We start from the raw sequence: 21,241 nt of genomic DNA on the forward strand, positions 1-21,241 counted from the left end.
TTGAAAAATTGACTTCTTGCTGTCAAATTTCAAGATTTGAATGCCCAAAAAATTTTAATGGTGTTGAACCCATTTCCACCATAAAAAACTATATTCAAACACTCAAACATTATAATTTTTTTTTTAATTAAAGCCAGAACGAGGCCTTTCCAAATTTCAAGATTGAGAGGCGATGAATAACAAACGAGCTACCTATCTTAACATTCGGATCTCACCAAAATTACCGTTAAGATTTTTCGGTGGTTTTTATATCAACCATAAGCAGCCTTCGGATCTCTCTGCACGCCTTCGGGGCTGGCAGAGGAAAGGTTAATCCCTATGGAGATCGGTGCAGTTCCAAGCCTTACTATATGGGATTCCCTTATGGGGTAGAGGTTTTCCATTGCACACCGTGTCAAGAGCCTGTTCTGTCGGGTCATTACCCTTGAGGTAACACATGCTCTTCGGATGATTGAACACTGTATCCCTTCTTCGCATTGACAGAGTTCACATGTACTACACTATTGTATGGACGGTTACATATTGCACTTTATGGAAGCCTAGGGGTCTGCACAATGAGAAAATGCTTATATGGTATTGGTTTCTTTTTAGCTGTTAGGTGTTTGAGTGGATAACTGGATTCAGCCCTGCAAAACACCTGAGACATTTGTGCAGAATCGACACATCAGATTTATATTTCCAACTAAATTTCAAGAAAAATATACCAGAAAAACCTCTTAATCCTTGAACAGTTAGAATACTGCAGGTTCTTTGCTCTTGCAGGGACAATGAAATTTGCAGGGGCCTTAAAGATAGTGTGTATTTAACTAGAGTAATATAGCCACTCAAACATTGATCTGTAGATTTTATAATGAATAGGTTTGTTACTTAACATTGATCTGTAGATTTTATAATGAATAGGTTTGTTTCTTGCTTGCCAGAACCATTAATAGTTTGATTTTGCTAACTCTTCGCTGAATACATGCCCTCAATTTATCCTCGTTGAACTCTCCACAGTAATTAATTATTTCTATGATCCTCATTGAATTCTCCACAGTAATTAATTTTGTGGCACGATTTCTTGATGAATGATATCGTGTCAAAGGCCATTGGGTGATCCTGGTTGTATCCGGGCAGGAGATCATCTTGATACAATTTCAGTTTACAATATGCAATTCAAACTAGTCAACTAATTAGTGCTTTACTGAAATTATTTGTGGTAGTACTTTTTGATTAAGGATATCATGTCAAGGCCAGGAGATGACCCTGATTGTATCCAGATAAAATCATTTTATGAAGATCTGATTTATCATTTGACCCTTTTGGTAGAATTTCAGTCTTTAATATGCAATTCCAACTATTCAATTGCTTAGTTTTTACTTAAATGGTTTTCCTTAAATTTTGAGAGGTTTTGTTTAAAATTGGATTACAAAACACTTAGATGTATTAAGGTTGACGTGACACACCTGGAAAACTTGGTTAGGAGACGCCATGGTTTCCGATTATTATCACAGCTAACCTTAGATTTAATTTAAGATTTTGGATGTTTGCTCTATGGTATCTTGGTGAAAATTTAGCTAAATTGGTTCTACATAGGAGCTAGTATTCTGCATTATGTGTGCATGCTAATTTTGGTGTTGGTGAAAATTTACCTAAATTCGTTCTACATAGAAGCGGGTATTCTGCATCATGTGCGCGCGCTAATTTTGGATTTTCTGTTTTTAATTAGTTAGTATTTTCACTGGTTACATTGTTTTTAGAGCTTTGCAGTTTGACGAAAGGATAATGGAATCTGTAGTATAGTACCTCATGAGACCTTTGAAATTAAAATAATCCATACTACTTTGGATTGCTTTCCATTAGTGAGTGGATATCAAACTATTTGCACATCGAACTTGGCAGATAGATAGTATTATTTTTTATGCATGTTTAGAAACTACTATACATGTATGGTTTTGTAATCGGATAACAACTGATCTCCTTTCCATCCAGATCCAGAATGTTGCGACCTTAAGGAATTACATCTCCTCAAGTTTAATAGCCTCCCCCAGCTCTGCAACTACTTCACTGATACTCGGCCTGCAAAACGATTCAGCCTTAACACATCTGATGGCTACATTGGCAACACGTGTGATGGACATTATGTTGTATTTTTCACTCAACTTTTTGTCAATAATCCCTTCTATTTTTCCAGGAATTGCGTCCATCTCCACAAAAGGTGTAGCCTGTAAATAGGAACATCAATATTATCATTAGTTTTTATGCATCACAAAACAGCTTTAATACTGTTAAAGAATAATGATCAGTTTCCTCACCCATTGAATGATGTTTAGTTTGTCTATTTAATACTGTTAAAGAATAATGATCAGTTTCCTCACCCATTGAATGATGTTTAGTTTGTCTAAAGATAGCTTTGCATCTATAGGTTGTCTACCGCATATGATCTCTAACAAAACTACTCCAAAACTATATACGTCACTCTTCTCCGTCAACCTTTGAGTGCTAAAATACCTGTTAAACAGAACCGCAAGAAAATCTAAGCTAAGAATGGCAAGAAAAATGAAAGAGTGAGATTCTAAAACAAATACAATTCCTTCACCATCACTAATATTTTAAAGAGAGTACAAGTTATGTGTGTGATATACTCTGGATCAAGGTATCCTGCAGTTCCTTTCACCATAGTGGTAACATGAGAAGGCTCCCCATCCTCCTCATCAATCCATATCTTTGAAAGACCAAAGTCACCAAGTTTTCCTTTTAAATTGCTGTCTAGAAGAATGTTCGCTGTTTTCACATCCCTGTGAATAATTTTGGGGGAGCAAGCTACGTGCATGTATTCCAATCCTTTGAATAGAAATGGAGATATTGTTATGCATTAATAGAATGGAGATCTTATTATGCATTAATTGCCTTTAAGAGATAAAAATATATATCTACATAAGACATCTACCGGTGTTTAAATTTTTATAAAGTACATCACAGAAAAGGGGACATGAAAAAACTACCCTGTGCTGCATCTAAAGCTATTTTCACCCTCGTTTTCCAATTTAATTCCGAAGCTGCGTTAGGACCTGGGAAATGAAAATAAGAGCTAAATGAGAATCGTTACCTTTGGACACCATCATATTTACGAGAAAGTTATATATTTACCATAAAGGCGATCCCTTAAGGACCCTCCGGACATGTGCTCGTAGATTATCATAAGTTCTTTGGATTCATTACAATAACCCAGTAAAGTCACTAAGTTCTCGTGATAAACTCTGGAAAGAACATCAATCTGTTCATCAAATGAACGCAGAGTCATAAATTTTGCTCTACATGGTTAGTTGGGAATATGTTTAAAGACACTACAAGATTGCAGCTAGAAATTGAAGTGTGATACTATGTCCAAATGGAAAAATAGAATCTCAGAATTACCTCATTTAAGAACTGGTGAACTCCTTGCTTGGAGAACAAGGAGAGAACTTTTACGGCAATAGCCTTTCCTTCCGGCAATTTACCAAAGAACACAGAGCCAAAGCCCCCTTTGCCGATTTTCGCACTAAATTTTTGTGTGGCAGTCATCATCTGATCGAGAGTGAAGGCACAGGACTTTTCTGAATTTGGTACCATATTCGTTGCATCAATCCATTCGTTGGGGGTAAAGTGCACAACATTTTCCACCCCATTGCTTTCAGTTGCTTTCTTCTTCCTATACAGAACAATACCCGCTATCAACAATAGTCCGATGATTGGAACTCCACTGAGTGTTATTCCGAGGGCAAGTTGTTCCCTCAATTTCTTGTTTCTAGGATTCGGAGGTTTATGTTCCATTGAATCAATAATAGATAGGCGGGGGTTTCCAGAGTATCTGGTACAGATGAAAGAAAGAGATTTTCAGTCAGATTAATTAGAATTTCAACTGGATTAATAGTAATTGTCAATGGCATTCAAAATGTTGGATGTATATACTATAAAATAGATACTCGATTACCTGAGTGTCAATGAAGGGTTATGCAGAAGTTGCGGAGGAATTTCACCGCTGAAATTGTTATTCTCTACAAACCTGTAATATTCAGATAAAGATTAAAAATCGATATAAAGTAGAATTTGCCTAAGAAAATAGGAGGGAAAAGAAGCCTTACAACTCTTTAAGGTTTTTAAGTTCAGATAGCCAGTCCGGAAGACTCCCGTTGAGGTTGTTGTTTTGTAAATGTCTGCTTCACAAAGAAAATGATTGATAACTAATCTTTAGTAAAAATGCTTGGGGAAAGTCTCGGGAAAGTCTGCACAAGTGGCACTGCGAAAAATTTATATCGACAACCAACTTACAATGTCTCCAACTTGGTTAAATTCGAAAAGTCTGGCAAAGATCCCGTGAGCTTATTATTGTCGAGTGACCTGGTTAAATGGGTCATTGACAATCTTTTTTATATACTTACGCAGTCTAATTTTATTTAAAAATAAAAACAAAGAACTGAAAAACAATACATAAAATTAAATTTAAGGATTCGAGTGTCTCTAGTTAACCAGCACCATGATAGATTATATCAAATGGACTTGAGATTTATAAATGACCGTTTCATCAAAGATTGTGTATTCCTGATATCCACTGTTTTTCTTTCTAACTCACAAATTGAAGTGCATAAATCTCAGTTGAGTTCTGCATATTCTGGTTAATATACAGGATAATATTTTACCCAAGAGACGTTATAAATGGATAATAGTTTTTCGAAATAATGTTATCTAACTCATATTATAATGTTATTTTTTTTTTAAAGGGCCTGATAAATTAAAGATTCACTTAAACGTGAATTAAAGATTAAAATTAATTAATATATATATATATATATATTTTTTTAAATTTAAAATTAAATTTTATTTTATTTATTAGTTAATTATTATTATTGTTATTATTTTAAATATGTCACTTTCAAGTAATTCGAATTTTAAGATGTAAATATTTTAAAAGCGAAAAAATTATTTAAAACATTAACATAAATAATAGGCTTTTGTTTTAGATTAAATTGGGTTGTAAAATATTTAATCGTGGTTATGTGTTTAAGTTCTTTTTAATTGCTATAGGTAAATAAATATTATTTTTATTATAATTTTGTTTTAGAAATAATTAAATCAACGTTTCCAATATGAATACTTTTATTTATTTTTATAAACAGAAGAATACTTTTTTTAATATGTAAATCTATCTTTTTAATATTTAACAATACTTTTATAAAATTAACTCCTTTAATATTTATAATTTTCTTAATAAATATTTCATAATTTTTATATTAAATTTAAAAATAATGTTAATACAGAATTATAAAACGATACTTACATTTTAACTAACGCAGTCAGTTGTCCAATTTGCTCAGGAATCAATCCATTCAGATTCATCGTAGACAAATTACTGGCAACAATAGGACATTCGGATATTCCTGAAATATTACGATCTTACCATTCCATATAAAAGCAAAGAACGGTAGAAACCACAAAATTGAAACTTACATTTCGGAAATTCTTATTACAGAAGCGCTGTTATCGCAGCGAATCCCATTCCACTCGATCAGAAAGCAAGGATCAGAAATCCAATTTCTCATGTCAAACATTTCTTTGATAGCTTCGAGAGCTTCAACTGTAGTTTAACAACTATTTTGTTAGGTATTCAATTATTGCACTTCACTATAACCATATAAAACGAATCAATGTAAACGCATGATAGACAACAACTGGAAATGTGCAATAAAAACGTTGTGCAAATCATAAATTTTGAATATTAGAAGTTTAGTGAGGGCACTTACTATCTTGGAGATTTGTCGCGGGTTGGGTATCAAACACGGTGTAGTACTCAAAAGCGTTGATAATTGGAGGTAAGGTGGAGTAAGTGGGCGTCACTAGGGCGAATTTGAAGTCATCTGTTTGATTGGATGGGATTGTAAGCTCCAGAGCAGAATAATTTCGTGGCACAGTAATGGTGTCAGGCCATTTTTCACCATTTATCGTGATGTAAATAGATCTGGAATGAGAGATATCTAGCATCTGGACCTCTGCAAAATACAAAATTAGTAATGATCTTTACCCTCCTTCTGGGAATGGTCCTAGAGAGAATTGAGCCGGTTCTGAGCTGCTTAAAAGTCACGCTGTTTGCATGACAACAGTTGGAGGAAGGTTTTTAGTATTGTTTATTGATATCGCCTCGTTAAAACTTACAAGTTTCGGCTCGACCAAATTTAAATTATATGAAGGGACACCTGGTATCCATATGCGATCAAAGTTGTCGTAAGGATACCTGCACAATGAACCATACAAAGACATTAAATTCAAGCCATACGAAAAAACATTGCAACGAGCCGTACTGCATTCAAATTGGCTCTCGCATATAAACGTTCTCTTGAGCAGATGGTATGGATGGCATAAAGATATATATCTTCTGCTATAAATTTAGTGCTATAAACTCATTACAATGAATGTGAATACCACTGGGCAGAGAATTATGAGGGGTAAATATATAAAGTTCAAAATGTTCACCTAATCTTCGAATTTCTTCCACCAAAATCAGTTCTCCATATGGTTTTCAATATTGTTCCTGGCTTAGGTTGTCCATACATGCCATTTTGGAGCTTCCTCAATTCGATAGCAGAGATAAAAGGATCATCGAACTCCAAGGTTCTGACCAAGCAAATGTATAGCACTGTGCCAGAACTAGCCAGTATCCTTTCAGCATAACCTGTTTCTAGGTTGACTGTTACGTTTCTCATATACAACGTACCGTTTGTTTCAATAGAGAAAGCGAAGCTTAGCGTTGTTTGGAGTGCACTGTTCTTTCGAAAAATGAGCGGCCACAATGGCGAAAACGATAACCTTATGAGGTAAGGTAGGTGAGGTTCCACAGCCAAATGATAGCAAGACTTATTGAGAGGGTTTGGAAATAAGCGTAGACCAGTCACGTAAGAACCAAGGGATTCTTCAGTGACATTCCTTATTAAAGTGTCATTCCCTATGTTTGCTCTCTGACCGAGGCGGTCAATGTAATTATCATCAGTGACCCATCTTATATTGTTCATGTCACTGTAATTTGTTCTACTTCCACAATCAATACTCAGAAATCCTGTTATACGTCGGTACATTAATCAGTAAAACAATATCTTATTAACCGAATAGCAAAACAAATAAACAATGAGCCCAATAATAATACGATGTATTCAAATGAAATTACTCCGTGACCTGGTTGAGCAGTAGTTGCAGCCACGAAACACAGAAGCACGCCTAGTGGTGCTGTCCAACCGCCCCATTTACCATAGCCAATTTTATCCATCGTCTCACGTACTGTCATAGAAAGGTGCTTTGCAGTTAATCACACACAGAGCAGTTAATCCCCACGATTTTGCGAAACCTTGCACCCTTTCTTATCGAAGTTTTTTTCCGTTTATTAAACGGTGATAGAAGTCGGCCTGGTGGGAGGCAGCTGTGGGAAAGTTTCTTGCAATTCCGCTCATGAGCTCCGAAGTGATCGGCGAAATATTTGAGGTGTCCGTTCCCATGACTTTTAGATGGCGACCCCACTCTGACTTGAAAGTCGTCGATGGCGTTGGATTATTTTCACTCATTTTGCTTGATGCGTAACGACAATTTTTTCCAAGGGATTGCGTACGGTTCAAAGCGAGAGTCTCAATATTTCCCTTGACTTCTTATAAAGCGCCCTGCCTCGGGACCCAGGCCGACTTGAGAGTCGTCAATGGCGCGCGATAAGCGTCATTCATTATTCCACCCTTTTTTCTTGACATGCAATCTGATGAGCAGAGTTGACCAATTTTCCACAAGGTTTCCAAAATGGGCCCGCCCTCTCCCTCTGCCTGTTAGATCAACGACGAATACACTGGAGCCCCCGCGCTCACGTCGTCGATAGCGTGTGGTGAGGATCATTTGTATCCTGATCTTCAAAATTAAACAAAGTATCCCCAAGTAACCGGGTCTTTGAATTTACCGACATAATCAAAATTGCAAACCTGGCAATCAGGCATGTTCAATTCGCGTCACTAAGTCTCCAGACCACTCACCTAAAAATAAGGCGATAAAAGTGCTCCCTATGGAACGTCCTGGTCGATCCGTCCTGTAAAGTGTGGATTGTTGAATATAAGTATCATTAATTTAAAATTATTTAATTTCAACTATATACTAAACATTAAAAATTAATATACATAAAGATTGATGTTATATCTAACCAGAGTTGATGCTTAGCACACCTCTTATGCAAAAATCGCTCCGTGCATTGCTTATGCAATAATTAGCAATTGCACTAAAAATTCAATTGTTTAGGCCTTCTCGTGTGGATTTTGCTGGTTATTCATGAATTATTACTATAAACATTGTAATCGAGATTGATGAGATGGGTGCTTTTGCTTTTTGTTTGTAATTTGTGTGTGATTAAGAAAATTGTAATCTAGAGTATTTGAGTAGGTTTGACCTTCTGAAAATAGTGAGTAGAGAAGAGTAACATGTTGGAAATTTTGGTTATCAATATGCTTCATGTCCAATTTTGTTTCCTTTTTATTGTCTGATTAGGTGGTGTCGCTGATCGAATTGGAGTGATAATGAAGAACTATATCGCAACTATCCAAATAGTGCTTTGTTTGATTGTTATGTTGGGAATAATGGGAGGTAGCCATGGTAATGAGAATGGAGACATTGTAGTTATGGCAACTAAACTAACATCCACATTGAACACAACCCCAACACCAACACCAACACTGGCACCGGTCCATTGTGTCAGTCAACAATCCCCATTATAATTAGATAAGTTAACTTAGCCATAATGGGGACCCTTTAAAATTTTCAGTATAGAGTCTTTTAATAATTAAATAAAATAAGATTCCTAAAAAAACCAGAAAAATATGTTATCCACACTTGGGCTTTAAATCTATTTGAATTCAAATGATTAAATAAAAAAGTTAATAGGACCTTTCACATCTCGCATATCAGCAATCACATAGGTTAGAGCAAAGTAGGTGTTTAAGCAAAAAACATGATGTGGTTTGCCCAAGACTCAATGCATTAACGATAGGTCATATATAACTTTAATAAAGAAAAACCCTCTATGCGTACAAAGCTCAGAATTGGTCCCTCGAACCAGCCACGTCACCATTGCAAATAGAACAATGAATAAGTTATATCGACATTTTACATTTGTTACCACAACTCCAACCTCCCGATAAAACTTTCTCCGATATCACTAGCAATACTCCATCGCAGTTTCCTCATCGCAATACTCATATTACATCACAAAACATAAGATGAGTCTTTCCAACGGAACTTCCAATGCAATAATTCTCACTACAAGCCTTTGCCGCATATCTAAAAGGTTAGTCCATTGCATATTGACAAAAGGAAGATTTAGTGAATTAGATAATATGCGTGACATAGAAACTTGCAATGCGAAATAAGCCAACAGAGCGCTGCCCTGTACAAAGAACATGTGAACCCATGATTTTTCATTTATGATTAGTTATAATGGTATTGATGGTTCTTGGTAATATAAATGATTTGACTGATCATATTTAGTGTTTCGAGATTTTGTGTTAATTTCCTATTCTCATGCTATTTCGCCATTCTCTCCTTAAGTTTCTAATTCTAAATTTTGCTCCTTATTCTCCGCATTCTCTCTATTGCAGACTAGTTCCAATAAACCGAACTCAGGCGAAATGTCGAGAGTCGCTAAGAAGAACAAGAAAACAACGGTGCCGCCATAACTGGCTCCACCTACTGCATAGGTTACGGAGATGTCTCCATTGTTCTCTGATACAACATGCACTACAGACTCCAGGTGTTCTTCTTGGGAAGCAATATATAAACTATTTGGAGAAGAAGAACCCAGAGTAGTTACGAGACAAATCACAACGCCAGATGACTCTACATCGACTTCGAAAACCACCTAGGCAGATGTCACCAATTTCCATCTCCATTGAATTGTGGCTCAGCCAAACATTATGCCATACACTGATTTGGTCAAATGGATTATTGACGATGTGAACATCACATATAGAACCTTCATAACCATGAGGACACAGACGCTAATTGGGTCATTTAAAGCTGAAGATTTAAGAAGGATTTAACATCTGCCGGAGCCACATAAAATCTATATTGCACAGTTTCTTCAGAAGTTTTCCACAGAAAATTAAGTTTAGTTAGACCTGATAAGGTAGTGGAGGCGTGAGCCGAGTAAGCACATACATGAAGACAAGGGTATGTATTCTCTAGCCTCCCTTGCTGGTCCTCATTGTCACATTGTTGCTATGATGTGTAGATTGTTCGAGAAACCTAATACACAAAAGTTCACAATAGAATGGGTTCCCCTAATGGAAGCTGCCTTGGAAGCCTATATTATGGATTGGGCCACTATCCTATCTCACAATATAGTCTCCCAAATCCTATCCTACCAAAGCAAGCACAAAATTACTACGAGGACCGTGCCACCTTTCTACATGAGTGCTTATATAATGGATGCAGTGTGTTTCACCTCTGACTTTCCATCTATGGGATGGAAATGGACCCTTGACGACCCTACCTCGATCCATATTTACGATAAAATCCTCTGCGAGTCTAATTACTAGCCCCATTTTTATAAAATCTGCCATGGAATGATGCTACCCTTATACCAAGTCATTTTTTATAAAATACCTCCTAGGTTTTCAAGAGAAGCTCTAGATGACCTTACACCTATAGGCAAATGGTTTGGAGAGCAATTATTCATCTATGTTAGGATTTATGGAAGCCTAGCCACCACTCATGTCCTCCCTCTCTATGTACTTGACAAGCTCCTCCACCTCCACCTCATAAAACTCATGTGGAGGAGAGTCACTATATACAACCACATGGACCAATAATTGAGGTAAACTTTTTTATTACTAAGATATCAACATTTTTTTTAAAGTTACATGTATGCATGCTAATAATTCATAGATTAATTATAATTTGTCTTTTCCATTGTGTACACAGGACCAAATCCAGATTGGTGTTGAAGTCGTAGTTATGTGTATGCCTGAATGTGATTTTGGGTATGGATGCATTGATGATGTGAGTCCATATACGCAGGACCCAATCTTTGAGCCATGGATAGGGAAGTACCGAACCCAGATTGATTAAACCCCCATCCCACCGAACTTCCATGTTAGGTCCCTATACTACTAGTGTAGCCCATTATTGTTATTAGTGCAACCCATTTATTGTATTGTTATGCCCATGTAGTCCCCATATTGTTATTATTGTGCCCCATAGAAGCCCACTATTTTTATTATTGTGCCCTTACATTATTATTGTTATGTTGACTCTAATTATATTGTGACCCCTTAGACTCCTATATGTAGAAAGGAGGTCTTTGTTGGAAAAATCACCGCACCTCTATAGAATCTGTAATTTCCACCCTAGGGATCTTAGTTACTGGTTTGTAACGTTTACCAATCACCTGCGGGTTTTGGTGTAACGAAAAACCTCCACATGGTATCAGAGCTTGGACTGAGGTTTGATTCCCTCGAGCTGCGTTTGAGGGGGGGTGTTGGAAGAATCACCACACCTCTATGGGATCCGTAATTTCCACCCTATGGATCCTAGTTACTGGTTTGGAATGTTTACCAACACCTATGGGTTTTGGTGTAATAGCAAACCTCCACATGGTATCAGACCAAGATAGACCAAGATTGGACAGAGTGTTGGATATTCGTGGCTTTGTTGATGCAGACTGGGCTAGAGATCTGGATCAGAGCATATCTACAAGTGGGTATGTGTTTAACCTATTTGGAGGTGCAGTCAGTTGGATGAGTAAGAAACAATCTGTAGTGGCACTATCAACTACAGAGGTAGAATACATGGCAGCCACTCATGCAAGCAAGGAAGCCATTTGGTTGTAGAGATTGTGTTCAAGTATGGGGTTAGTATAGGGAGCTATAAGGATAGACCGTGACAGCCAAAGTGCAATTTTCTTGGCAAAGAACCATGCTTATCATTCAAAGACAAAGCACATTGATGTTTAGTATCACTTTGTGAGGGATATGATAGAAGACAAAAAGGTGTTGCTGGTAAAGGTGGACACTTTGAAGAATACTGCAGATGCATTGATAAAATATGTGAGCTATGAGAAGTTCTCTTGGTGTAGAGAAACAATGGGCATTGCAAGGTTGAATAAATGACTAAGCTCTCCTGTGGCCCGTTGTCGAAAGAAAACAACAAGTGGGAGAATGTTGGGTTGTGTTATATTATTTCCACGACTAGCTACCCTAGTTAACCAGGGGGTTAGAGGGGCCCCCCCTTTGTTGCGCCGATTACGTAGTGGGGGTTTAAGTGGGGTGGCTAGCCCCCCTCTACGAGGTCGCCCCAGGGATTTTTTTTTGACCCTATATTAAGTGCGCGGATCTACCTATGGTTTTGTGCATGGTTTTTCGCACATGGTTTTGGGCGCGATGGTTTTCAGTCCTTGGTATTGGATGCTTCGACATGTATATATATGTATTGTAACATTGAAAGGAACATAATGAAAAATCAATCTGGTAGTCCCGATTTTGGGATGCAGGGGAAAATCTCTATGTATATTTGTTTTATGTGTTATGCTCTCGCTATTGTTTATTTTTTGTGTTTTAGAATTCATATGCAGGTAATTTATGTACGGGGTTGAAATCTACAACCAATACAGGCACTTACAGTTGACCCAACCTCCACTTCATAGAACAAGGCATCCTAGTAGTAAAGGAAGAAGCAACGGGGTCGGTTGAGCAGCACAGGAGGCCATACGGTGAACAAATTACAGCCTGAGGTAGAGGCGATCACAGGAGGGAAACAAAGACTTTCATTTACTTTTTTGTCTGGTTATTTACTTATTTTTTTCCTGTAACATTCCTTCCTTCCAAGGAGGCATTTAATTCTGTAATATTTTTGGGCCACAGAGACATTCATGACTAATACATCTAGTCGACTTGACAGCTGAAACTAGACCACATATATTTTTGTTGTAATATATGTTCTTGCTACCCTATCGAGATAAATAGGGTAAAGTAAGACTTAGAAAAGGTTCAGAAATTCTATAGAAAACACTGCATGCTATTTTCAGACTGTATCTCTTTGTAATACATATGTTTTTTTTAGAATATTAAGGAAACAATGGTGATTCCCCCTTCAAGTATTATAGTTGATCCGAATTGGATCCATGAAAAGTATCAAAGTTCTATGACTGTATCAAATCAGGATAGACTTCAAAAACTTGTGAACAAAGAGCTATCAGGAAGACCTCTGGACAGTGGCAGTTTGTAGCCAGCAAGGAACAACGAGGACCTCGGCCAAAGTGCGCTGACCGAGGCCCATGGAGACCGTGCAGGATGCAAACTAGTAGTAAGGAAGTCCGGATCAGAAAACAGAGGCCATTTCTGATGCGCATCGCTAGGAAAAACCCCTTGAAATGAAAAGGCCCCAAGCACTCGGTCACAAGGGAAGCTGAAAACCGTGGGAAAAGCGCTAAACCGAAAGGCGGGTCCTGCGCTCCAAAATCGATGGAATATAAGAGGCGTGTTGGGCCGTAAGTGGAATTGTCAGGAGAACGAGCGATTCCACACATTGCACGATGCGTGTCCAGCGGATGAGAGAGAAAATCGCTCTCATCGTGGGCTAACATTTGAGCAAGTCAATCGTGTGATAAAAGCGCACACTGTAGGATCTAGGGGCTCCAGATCTAACAACGGAGATTGCGCCTGATGGAAAATCGGATTTGGAGGGAGAATTAAGCTGCGGCATATAAAAGTTTGAAGTTCGATTTGACCGCTCAGTTGGCGGATGAATCATTTCAGGGCGTAACCGAAATACTGAACTGTTTGAGGAAGAGCTGGCGCAGTTTGTGAGAGGACAAGTGGCCACTTCCTTGTGAGAAGTTACACAGTGGCAATGACGCAGAGGCAGGGAGCTCCAAGTGAACAACAGTAGGCAATCTGAAGAGACGGAAGAGGAAGTGAACCGTCAAAGGATGGATTGGCTTTAAGCCATGAATGAATAGACAAAGACAGGAGAGCGAGAGAACGAGAAAGAAAACAATGAAGAAGAAAGCAAGACAGAAGAGACAGAAGTAGAGAACAGAGAGCCGAGCTGACCTAAGGCAGCATCGAGTAGATAGAAGGCTTGAGAGGTTCAAGCAATCCCTGAGAGGATATCTGTCGGGAACTGAGTACCAAATTGGACTCACCCCATCAAGACCAGTTGAGGTTGAGACTTAGTAAGGAAGAGTTTGTGCACTCTAGTGGCTTGGGGAATCCAAGAACCACCCTACTAAGCATTATCTGTTTCAGGAGACTCAAATTGAGCTCCTCATTGTAAAAACTCTATTTTAAAGACACAATAAAAGAAGGCCACCACTGAAAGCTGGACTGGAGACGTAGCCTAGGAGGATTGGGTGAACTCCTTATTAATTTGTTGTGTCCTTGCATTTGCTTACTGTGTTTCTCTTACTGTTTTCCATTTTCCAATGTCTGTGTATTTTGCAATCTGATCGATCCGTTGCCTAAGATAACATAGACACACACCAACACATGAGTCTGTAATACCTTCATTCATTAATTAATTAACTGAGATCACTCATGAGTGATTTTTAGATCAATAGTACATGTTCTCTTGGTCAAACTCATTTTTATGTTCATGCTTCTTCCCTGAATTCATGTAATTATAGTTGATAGAAATATTTCAAGCTCCCTCACAAATTCATTAGTATTTACATGTTAATGCAAATGCCTGTAACTGTTTCACAGATTCATTTGTCTCAACATTCTTCATGAATATGCCTGTGTGTACTATTGAAATTATATCTTTAATATGAAACACATGAATCATAACTTTCAGCTCCTCCTTCATCCATTATTTCTGCTTGTAACTCAAATAAGTATAGAAATTCTTAATGCCTCAAGCTCTATGTGTTAAGTGCAGAACATTTGAAGCCTTATTCTCTATGTGATGAGTTTCTCCTTCTCTTTGTCCTCTCTCATCGGATCTGAAAAATCTTATTAAGCTGTAAGACCTTGAAACACTCGACCTCTGTTATTTTTATGCTTATTTCTTAGATTTGAACCCGTGAAGAAGTACCAAAAATCCATGTATTATTTCTTTGGATAAATGTACCTATCCATCTCCTATATATATAGGTATCTATAGAACATAAGTGATGTCTCCAGTTTCCTATAAATCATTTGAGACACCAATCTAGATGTGCCCAGGCACTGGTCTTGTAAGCAATCCAAGGTTGTCTATGGGAGCTGCAACTAGAGGGAAGAGAGAGAGAGAGAAAGAGACAGAGACAGAGACAAAGACTGAGAGAGACTGAGAGATGAGGGGGAGATATAGAGGGAGGCAAGAGAGAAATGGACATAGAGGAAGGAAGAGAGCGAGGATGTGAGTGAGAGGAGAGAGGAAGGGAGAGAAAGAGTGAGGTAAGAAGAAAGAAACAGAGAGAGAAAGGTGGAGAGAGAGAGGGAGAGAGGAGAGTAGGAGGGAAGAGAGATAGAAAAGGGGAGATAGGAAGAGAAGGAGGGGAGAGAGAGAGAGGGAGGAAGAGATAGATAATTATGGAGAAAGAGTGTGTATGTTTTGGGGGTGATATAGAGAGACAAAAGAGAGAGAGAGAGAGGGAGAGATGCACACACACACATATATATATATAGAAGGTGAGGAGAGGGAAGAAGAGAGAGAAAGAGAGAGGGAGAGATAAATAGATATGGGGAGAGAAAACATGTGTGTTTGTGTGGGTGGGGGGTTGAGATAGAGGGAGATATAGATATAGAAAGAAGGAGGTAAGAAGAAAGACATGGAGAGAGAAAGGTGGAGAGAGAGAGGGAGTGATAAGGGAGATGGAGAGAGAGGGAGATAGGAGAGCAAGAGGGAAGAGAGATGGAAGGGGGGAGAGAGGGAGAGAAGGGGAAGATAGAGAGATAGAGAGGGAGAGGAATAAGGAGGGAGAGATAGATAAATATGGAGAAAGAGTATGTATGTTTTGGGGCTAATATAGAGAGTCAAAATAGAGACAAAGAGAGATAGATATATAGATGGAAGGTGAAGAGAGGGAAGAAGAGAGAGATAGAGAGAGGGAGAGATAGATAGATATGGAGAGAGAAAGCATGTGCGTTTGGGGGTGGGGGGGTGTGTGCTTCCAATTATCTTTATCACTGCCCTCTCCAACTTTATATTGTTTTCCAAGCATTCCATGCATTCTTTAGTAATTCTAAGTGTAGTGAGCTTTCATATGCAAGGAAGATGACAACTTTGGATTACTCTTTCAACTACATCCCATAGAATATGACATTCATTAAAAGACTCTTCAATATTCTTCTATAATTTTGTAGACATTGATTTCTAATTTGCTAAACCTAGAACGCTACATTCAATATCATTATTGTTCAACCTTGTAATGTCTATAGGTGCTTGTATTTCTTCTTGTTTCCATCTTCTGATTTTTTCTAGGACCATTCATACTCCTTCCCATTGTACTCTTTAATCTTTCACTTTATTTAAAAAGGCCAAAAATTGTGAATAATAAATCTGTAAATCCTACAATATTTTGTACAATAGCTTTTGATCCACATTTAACTCATCCTACACTTTCATTGCACATGCATTGTACTCAATGAGATTGGTTGTTTCTACTTTGTGATATTTATCTTAGTTCTCTAACATTTTTATTTTCCTTTTAGATTCTTCCAACTCTTCAACCACATAGATTACATTTGATTCAGTTGCCTAGAAGCGAATGATACCTATCAAAACTATTACTATTGAATTTGAGTATGTGCCTTTAATAAAATGCGTCTTGTAGTAACAAGTAATTCTTCATTCGTTGAAATCTCGAGTCTCTCATGAGTCCACCTTATTACCCATCTCTTCTTCCTATAAAAAACAAATGAATCAAGGATAACCATTTGTTCTATGTTTTCCTATGAACCCTGGCATGTGTTTAGCTCCCGCAAAGGAATGTGACCTCCTATTATTGTCTAGATCGTAAGCATTTTTGTTACCTCTAGAGGCACTAACTCTCACATATTTGATATTCCTTCGTAAGTCTAATTTGTCACATTTCTTTGGTCCTCAACTCTCTTTTTGTGCTCTTCTTCATATCTTCTAATAGCCTTTGCAATTGTTATTTCCTTATTCTTTACTGTTTTACCTTCAATTTAATATTTTCTTGTAACCAATATATATACACCAAAAATTGATAGTATCAAACATAAGAGAATTAAAGATATAATAATGAATAAGTGAGGGCATATACACAACTAAGAAAGGTGCTTTGCAGTTAATCACACACAGAGCAGTTATATGTGCAAGAAGGATCCCCACGATTTTGCGAAACCTTGCACCCTTTCTTATCGAAGTTTTTTTCTGTTTATTAAACGGTGATAGAAGTCGGCCTGGTGGGAGGCAGCTGTGGGAAAGTTTCTTGCAATTCCGCTCATGAGCTCCGAAGTGATCGGCGAAATATTTGAGGTGTCCGTTCCCATGACTTTTAGATGGCGACCCCACTCTGACTTGAAAGTCGTCGATGGCATTGGATTATTTTCACTCATTTTGCTTGATGCGTCACGACAATTTTTTCCAAGGGATTGCGTACGGTTCAAAGCGAGAGTCTCAATATTTCCCTTGACTTCTTATAAAGCGCCCTGCCTCGGGACCCAGGCCGACTTGAGAGACGTCAATGGCGCGCGATAAGCGTCATTCATTATTCCACCCTTTTTTCTTCACATGCAATCTGATGAGCAGAGTTGACCACTTTTCCACAAGGTTTCCAAAATGGGCCCGCCCTCTCCCTCTGCCTGTTAGATCAACGACGAATACACTGGAGCCCCCGCGCTCACGTCGTCGATAGCGTGTGGTGAGGATGATCTTCAAAATTAAACGAAGTATCCCCAAGTAACCGGGTTTAACGGTAAGTTTCGCTGGGTGAAACCCACGAGACGGAGGTTCAAATCTCGTTGAGTATATGGCATGTTGTGTCTTGGCTAGAAGAGTAGGCGACCCCAGAGTGGACATCTCGGCTCTTTTTGAGGCATAAGTTAATTGCTATTGTGTGCGGCTTGCAGGCTGTTGCACCTAGCCTAGGTTTATAGTGGCAGCCAGTTGGATTTGATCCTGGGCTGGCTCAGGATAACTCTCACCAGTTACCGATTATCCTAGATCTAAAAAAAAAAAAATTGCAAACCTGGCAATCAGGCATGTTCAATTCGCGTGACTAAGTCTCCAGACCACTCACCTAAAAATAAGGCGATAAAAGTGCTCCCTATGGAACGTCCTGGTCGATCCGTCCTGTAAAGTGTGGATGGTTGAATATAAGTATCATTAATTTAAAATTATTTAATTTCAACTATATACTAAACATTAAAAATTAACATACATAAAGATTGATGTTATATCTAACCAGAGTTGATGCTTAGCACACCTCTTATGCAAAAATTGCTCCGTGCATTGCTTATGCAATAATTAGCAATTGCACTAAAAATTCAATTGTTTAGGCCTTCTCGTGTGGATTTTGCTTGTTATTCATGAATTATTACTATAAACATTGTAATCGAGATTGATGAGATGGGTGCTCTTGCTTTTTGTTTGCAATTTGTGTGTGATTAAGACAATTGTAATCTATTGATGTAGAGTATTTGAGTAGGTTTGACCTTCTGAAAATAGTGAGTAGAGTAGAGTAACATGTTGGAAGTTCTAGTTATCAATATGCTTCATGTCCAATTTTGTTTCTGATTAGGTGGTGTCGCTGATCGAATTGGGGTGACAATGAAGAACTATATTGCAACTATCCAAATAGTGCTTTGTTTGATTGTTATGTTGGGAATAATGGGAGGTAGCCATGGTAATGAGAATGGAGGCATTGTAGTTATGGCAACTAAACTAACATCCACATTGAACACAACCCCAACACCAACACCAACACTGGCACCAGTCCGTTGTGTCACTCAACAATCCCCATTATAATTAGATAAGTTAACTTAGCCATAATGGGGACCCTTTAAAATTTTTAGTATAGAGTCTTTTAATAATTAAATAAAATAAGATTCCTAAAAAAACCAAAAAAATATGTTATCCACAGTTAGGCTTTAAATCTATTTGAATTCAAATTATTAAAGCAAAAAGTTAATAGGACCTTTCACATCTCGCATATCAGCAATCACATAGGTTAGAGCAAAGTAGGCGTTTAAGCAAAAAACACGATGTGATTTGCCCAAGACTCAATGAATTAACGATAGGTCATATATAACTTTAATAAAGAAAAACCCTCTATGCGTACAAAGCTCAGAATCGGTCCCTCCAGCCAGCCACGTCACCATCGCAAATAGAATAATGAATAAGTTATATCGACATTTTACATTTGTTACCACAACTCCAACCTCCCGATAAAACTTTCTCCGATATCACTAGCAATACTCCATCACAGTTTCCTTGTCGCAATACTCATATTACATCACAAAACATAAGACGAGTCTTTCCAAGGGAACTTCCAATGCAATAATTCTCACTACAAGCCTTTGCCGCATATCTAAAAGGTTAGTCCATTGCATATTGACAAAAGGAAGATTTAGTGAATTAGATAATATGCATGACATAGAAACTTGCAATGCGGAATAAGCCAACAGAGCGCTGACCTGTACAAAGAACACGTGAACCCATGATTTTTCATTTATGATTAGTTATAATGGTATTGATGGTTCTCGGTAATGTAAATGATTTCACTGATCATATTTAGTGTTTCGAGATTTTGTGTTAATTTCCTATTCTCATGCTATTTCGCCACTCTCTCCTTAAGTTTCTAATTCTAAATTTTGCTCCTTATTCTCCGCGTTCTCTCTATTGCAGGCTAGTTCCAATAAATCGAACTCAGGCAAAATGTCGAGAGTCGCTAAGAAGAACAAGAAACCAACAGTGCCACCACAACTGGCTCCACCTACTGCATAGGTTACGGAGATGTCTCCATTGTTCTCTGATACAGCATGCACTACAGACTCCCGGTGTTCTTCTTGGGAAGCAATATATAAACTATTTGGAGAAGAAGAACCCAGAGTAGTTACGAGACAAATCAGAATGCTAGATGACTCTACATCGACTTCGAAAACCACCTAGGCAGACGTCACCAATTTCCATCTCCATCAAATTGTGGCTCGGCCAAACATTATGCCATACACTAATTTGGTCAAATGGATTATTGATGATGTGAACATCACATATAGAACCTTCATAACCATGAGAACACGGACGCTAATTGGTTAATTTAAAGTTGAAGATTTAAAAAGGATTTAACATCTACCGGAGCCACAGAAAATCTATAATGCATAGTTTCTTCAGACGTTTTCCACAGAAAATTAAGTTCAGTCAAACCTGATAAGGCAATGGAGGCGCGAGCTGAGCAAGCACATACATGAAGACAAGGGTATGTATTCTCTAACCTCCCTTGCTAGTCCTCATTGTCACATTGCTGCTATGATGTGTAGATTGTTCGGGCAACCTAATACACAAAAGTTCACAATAGAATGGGTTCCCCTAATGGAAGCTACCTTGGAAGCCTATATTATGGATTGGGCCACTATCCTATCTCACAATCTAGTTTCCCAGATCCTAGCCTACCAAAGCAAGCACAAAATTACTATGAGGACCGTGCCACCTTTCTACATGAGTGTTTATATTATGGACGCAGTGTGTTTCACCTTTGACTTTCCATCTATGGGATGGAAATGGACCCTTGAAGACCCTACCTCGATCCATATTTACCATAAAATCCTCTGGGAGTCCAATTACTAGCCCCATTTTTATAAAATCTGCCATGGAACGATGTTACCCTTGTACCAAGTCATTTTTTATAAAATACCTCCTAGGTTTTCAAGAGAAGCTTTGGATGACCTTACACCTATAGGCAAATGGTTTGAAGAGGAATTATTCACCTATGTTAGGATTTATGGAAGCCTAGCCACCACTCATGTCCTCCCTCTCTATGTACTTGACAAGCTCCTCCACCTCCACCTCATAAAACTCATGTGGAGGAGAGTCACTATATACAACCACATGGACCAATAGTTGAGGTAAACTTTTTTATTACTAAGATATCAACATTTTTTTAAAGTTACATGTATGCATGCTAATAATTCATAGATTATTTATAATTTGTCTTTTCCATTGTGTACACAGGACAAAATCCATATTGGTGTTGAATTCGTAGTTATGTGTATGCCTGAATGTGATTTTGGGTATGGAGGCATTGACGATGCGAGTCCATATACGCAGG

The 21,241-nt window shown here is 38.0% G+C and overlaps 1 protein-coding gene across 1 annotated transcript; it reads right to left on the reverse strand.

Annotated features, from left to right (window-relative positions):
• Window positions 1–1,997: 1,997 nt before the first annotated feature.
• LOC149159383 (putative LRR receptor-like serine/threonine-protein kinase At1g67720) lies at window positions 1,998–7,273 on the reverse strand. The gene is made up of 15 exons (XM_089434284.1): window positions 7,183–7,273; window positions 6,487–7,066; window positions 6,169–6,247; window positions 5,760–5,997; window positions 5,467–5,593; window positions 5,297–5,368; window positions 4,291–4,359; window positions 4,104–4,175; window positions 3,953–4,024; window positions 3,397–3,829; window positions 3,130–3,256; window positions 2,985–3,050; window positions 2,625–2,823; window positions 2,358–2,490; window positions 1,998–2,204 (listed from the first exon to the last, which is right to left on the reverse strand). The coding sequence occupies exons 1-15, from the start codon at window positions 7,271–7,273 to the stop codon at window positions 1,998–2,000; spliced, it is 2,565 nt and encodes an 854-aa protein (XP_089290410.1).
• Between the last annotated feature and the right edge of the window lie 13,968 nt (window positions 7,274–21,241).

The sequence above is a fragment of the Pinus tabuliformis genome, chromosome 5_2 (genome assembly GCF_031772625.1).
Source record: "Pinus tabuliformis cultivar Carrire ecotype Pingquan chromosome 5_2, CPIR1, whole genome shotgun sequence".
Lineage (NCBI taxonomy): Eukaryota > Viridiplantae > Streptophyta > Pinopsida > Pinales > Pinaceae > Pinus > Pinus tabuliformis.

Bases quoted from the DNA above. Each gene is read 5' to 3' on its own strand.
- LOC149159383 (XM_089434284.1), bottom strand. From the start codon at position 7,273: ATGGATAAAATTGGCTATGGTAAATGGGGCGGTTGGACAGCACCACTA. The intron at 4,360-5,296 runs GTAAGTATCGTT...CCATTTAACCAG, and splicing joins CTGACTGCGTTAGTTAAAAT to GTCACTCGACAATAATAAGC. The intron at 3,051-3,129 runs GTAAATATATAA...TTCATTTCCCAG, and splicing joins CTTAAGGGATCGCCTTTATG to GTCCTAACGCAGCTTCGGAA.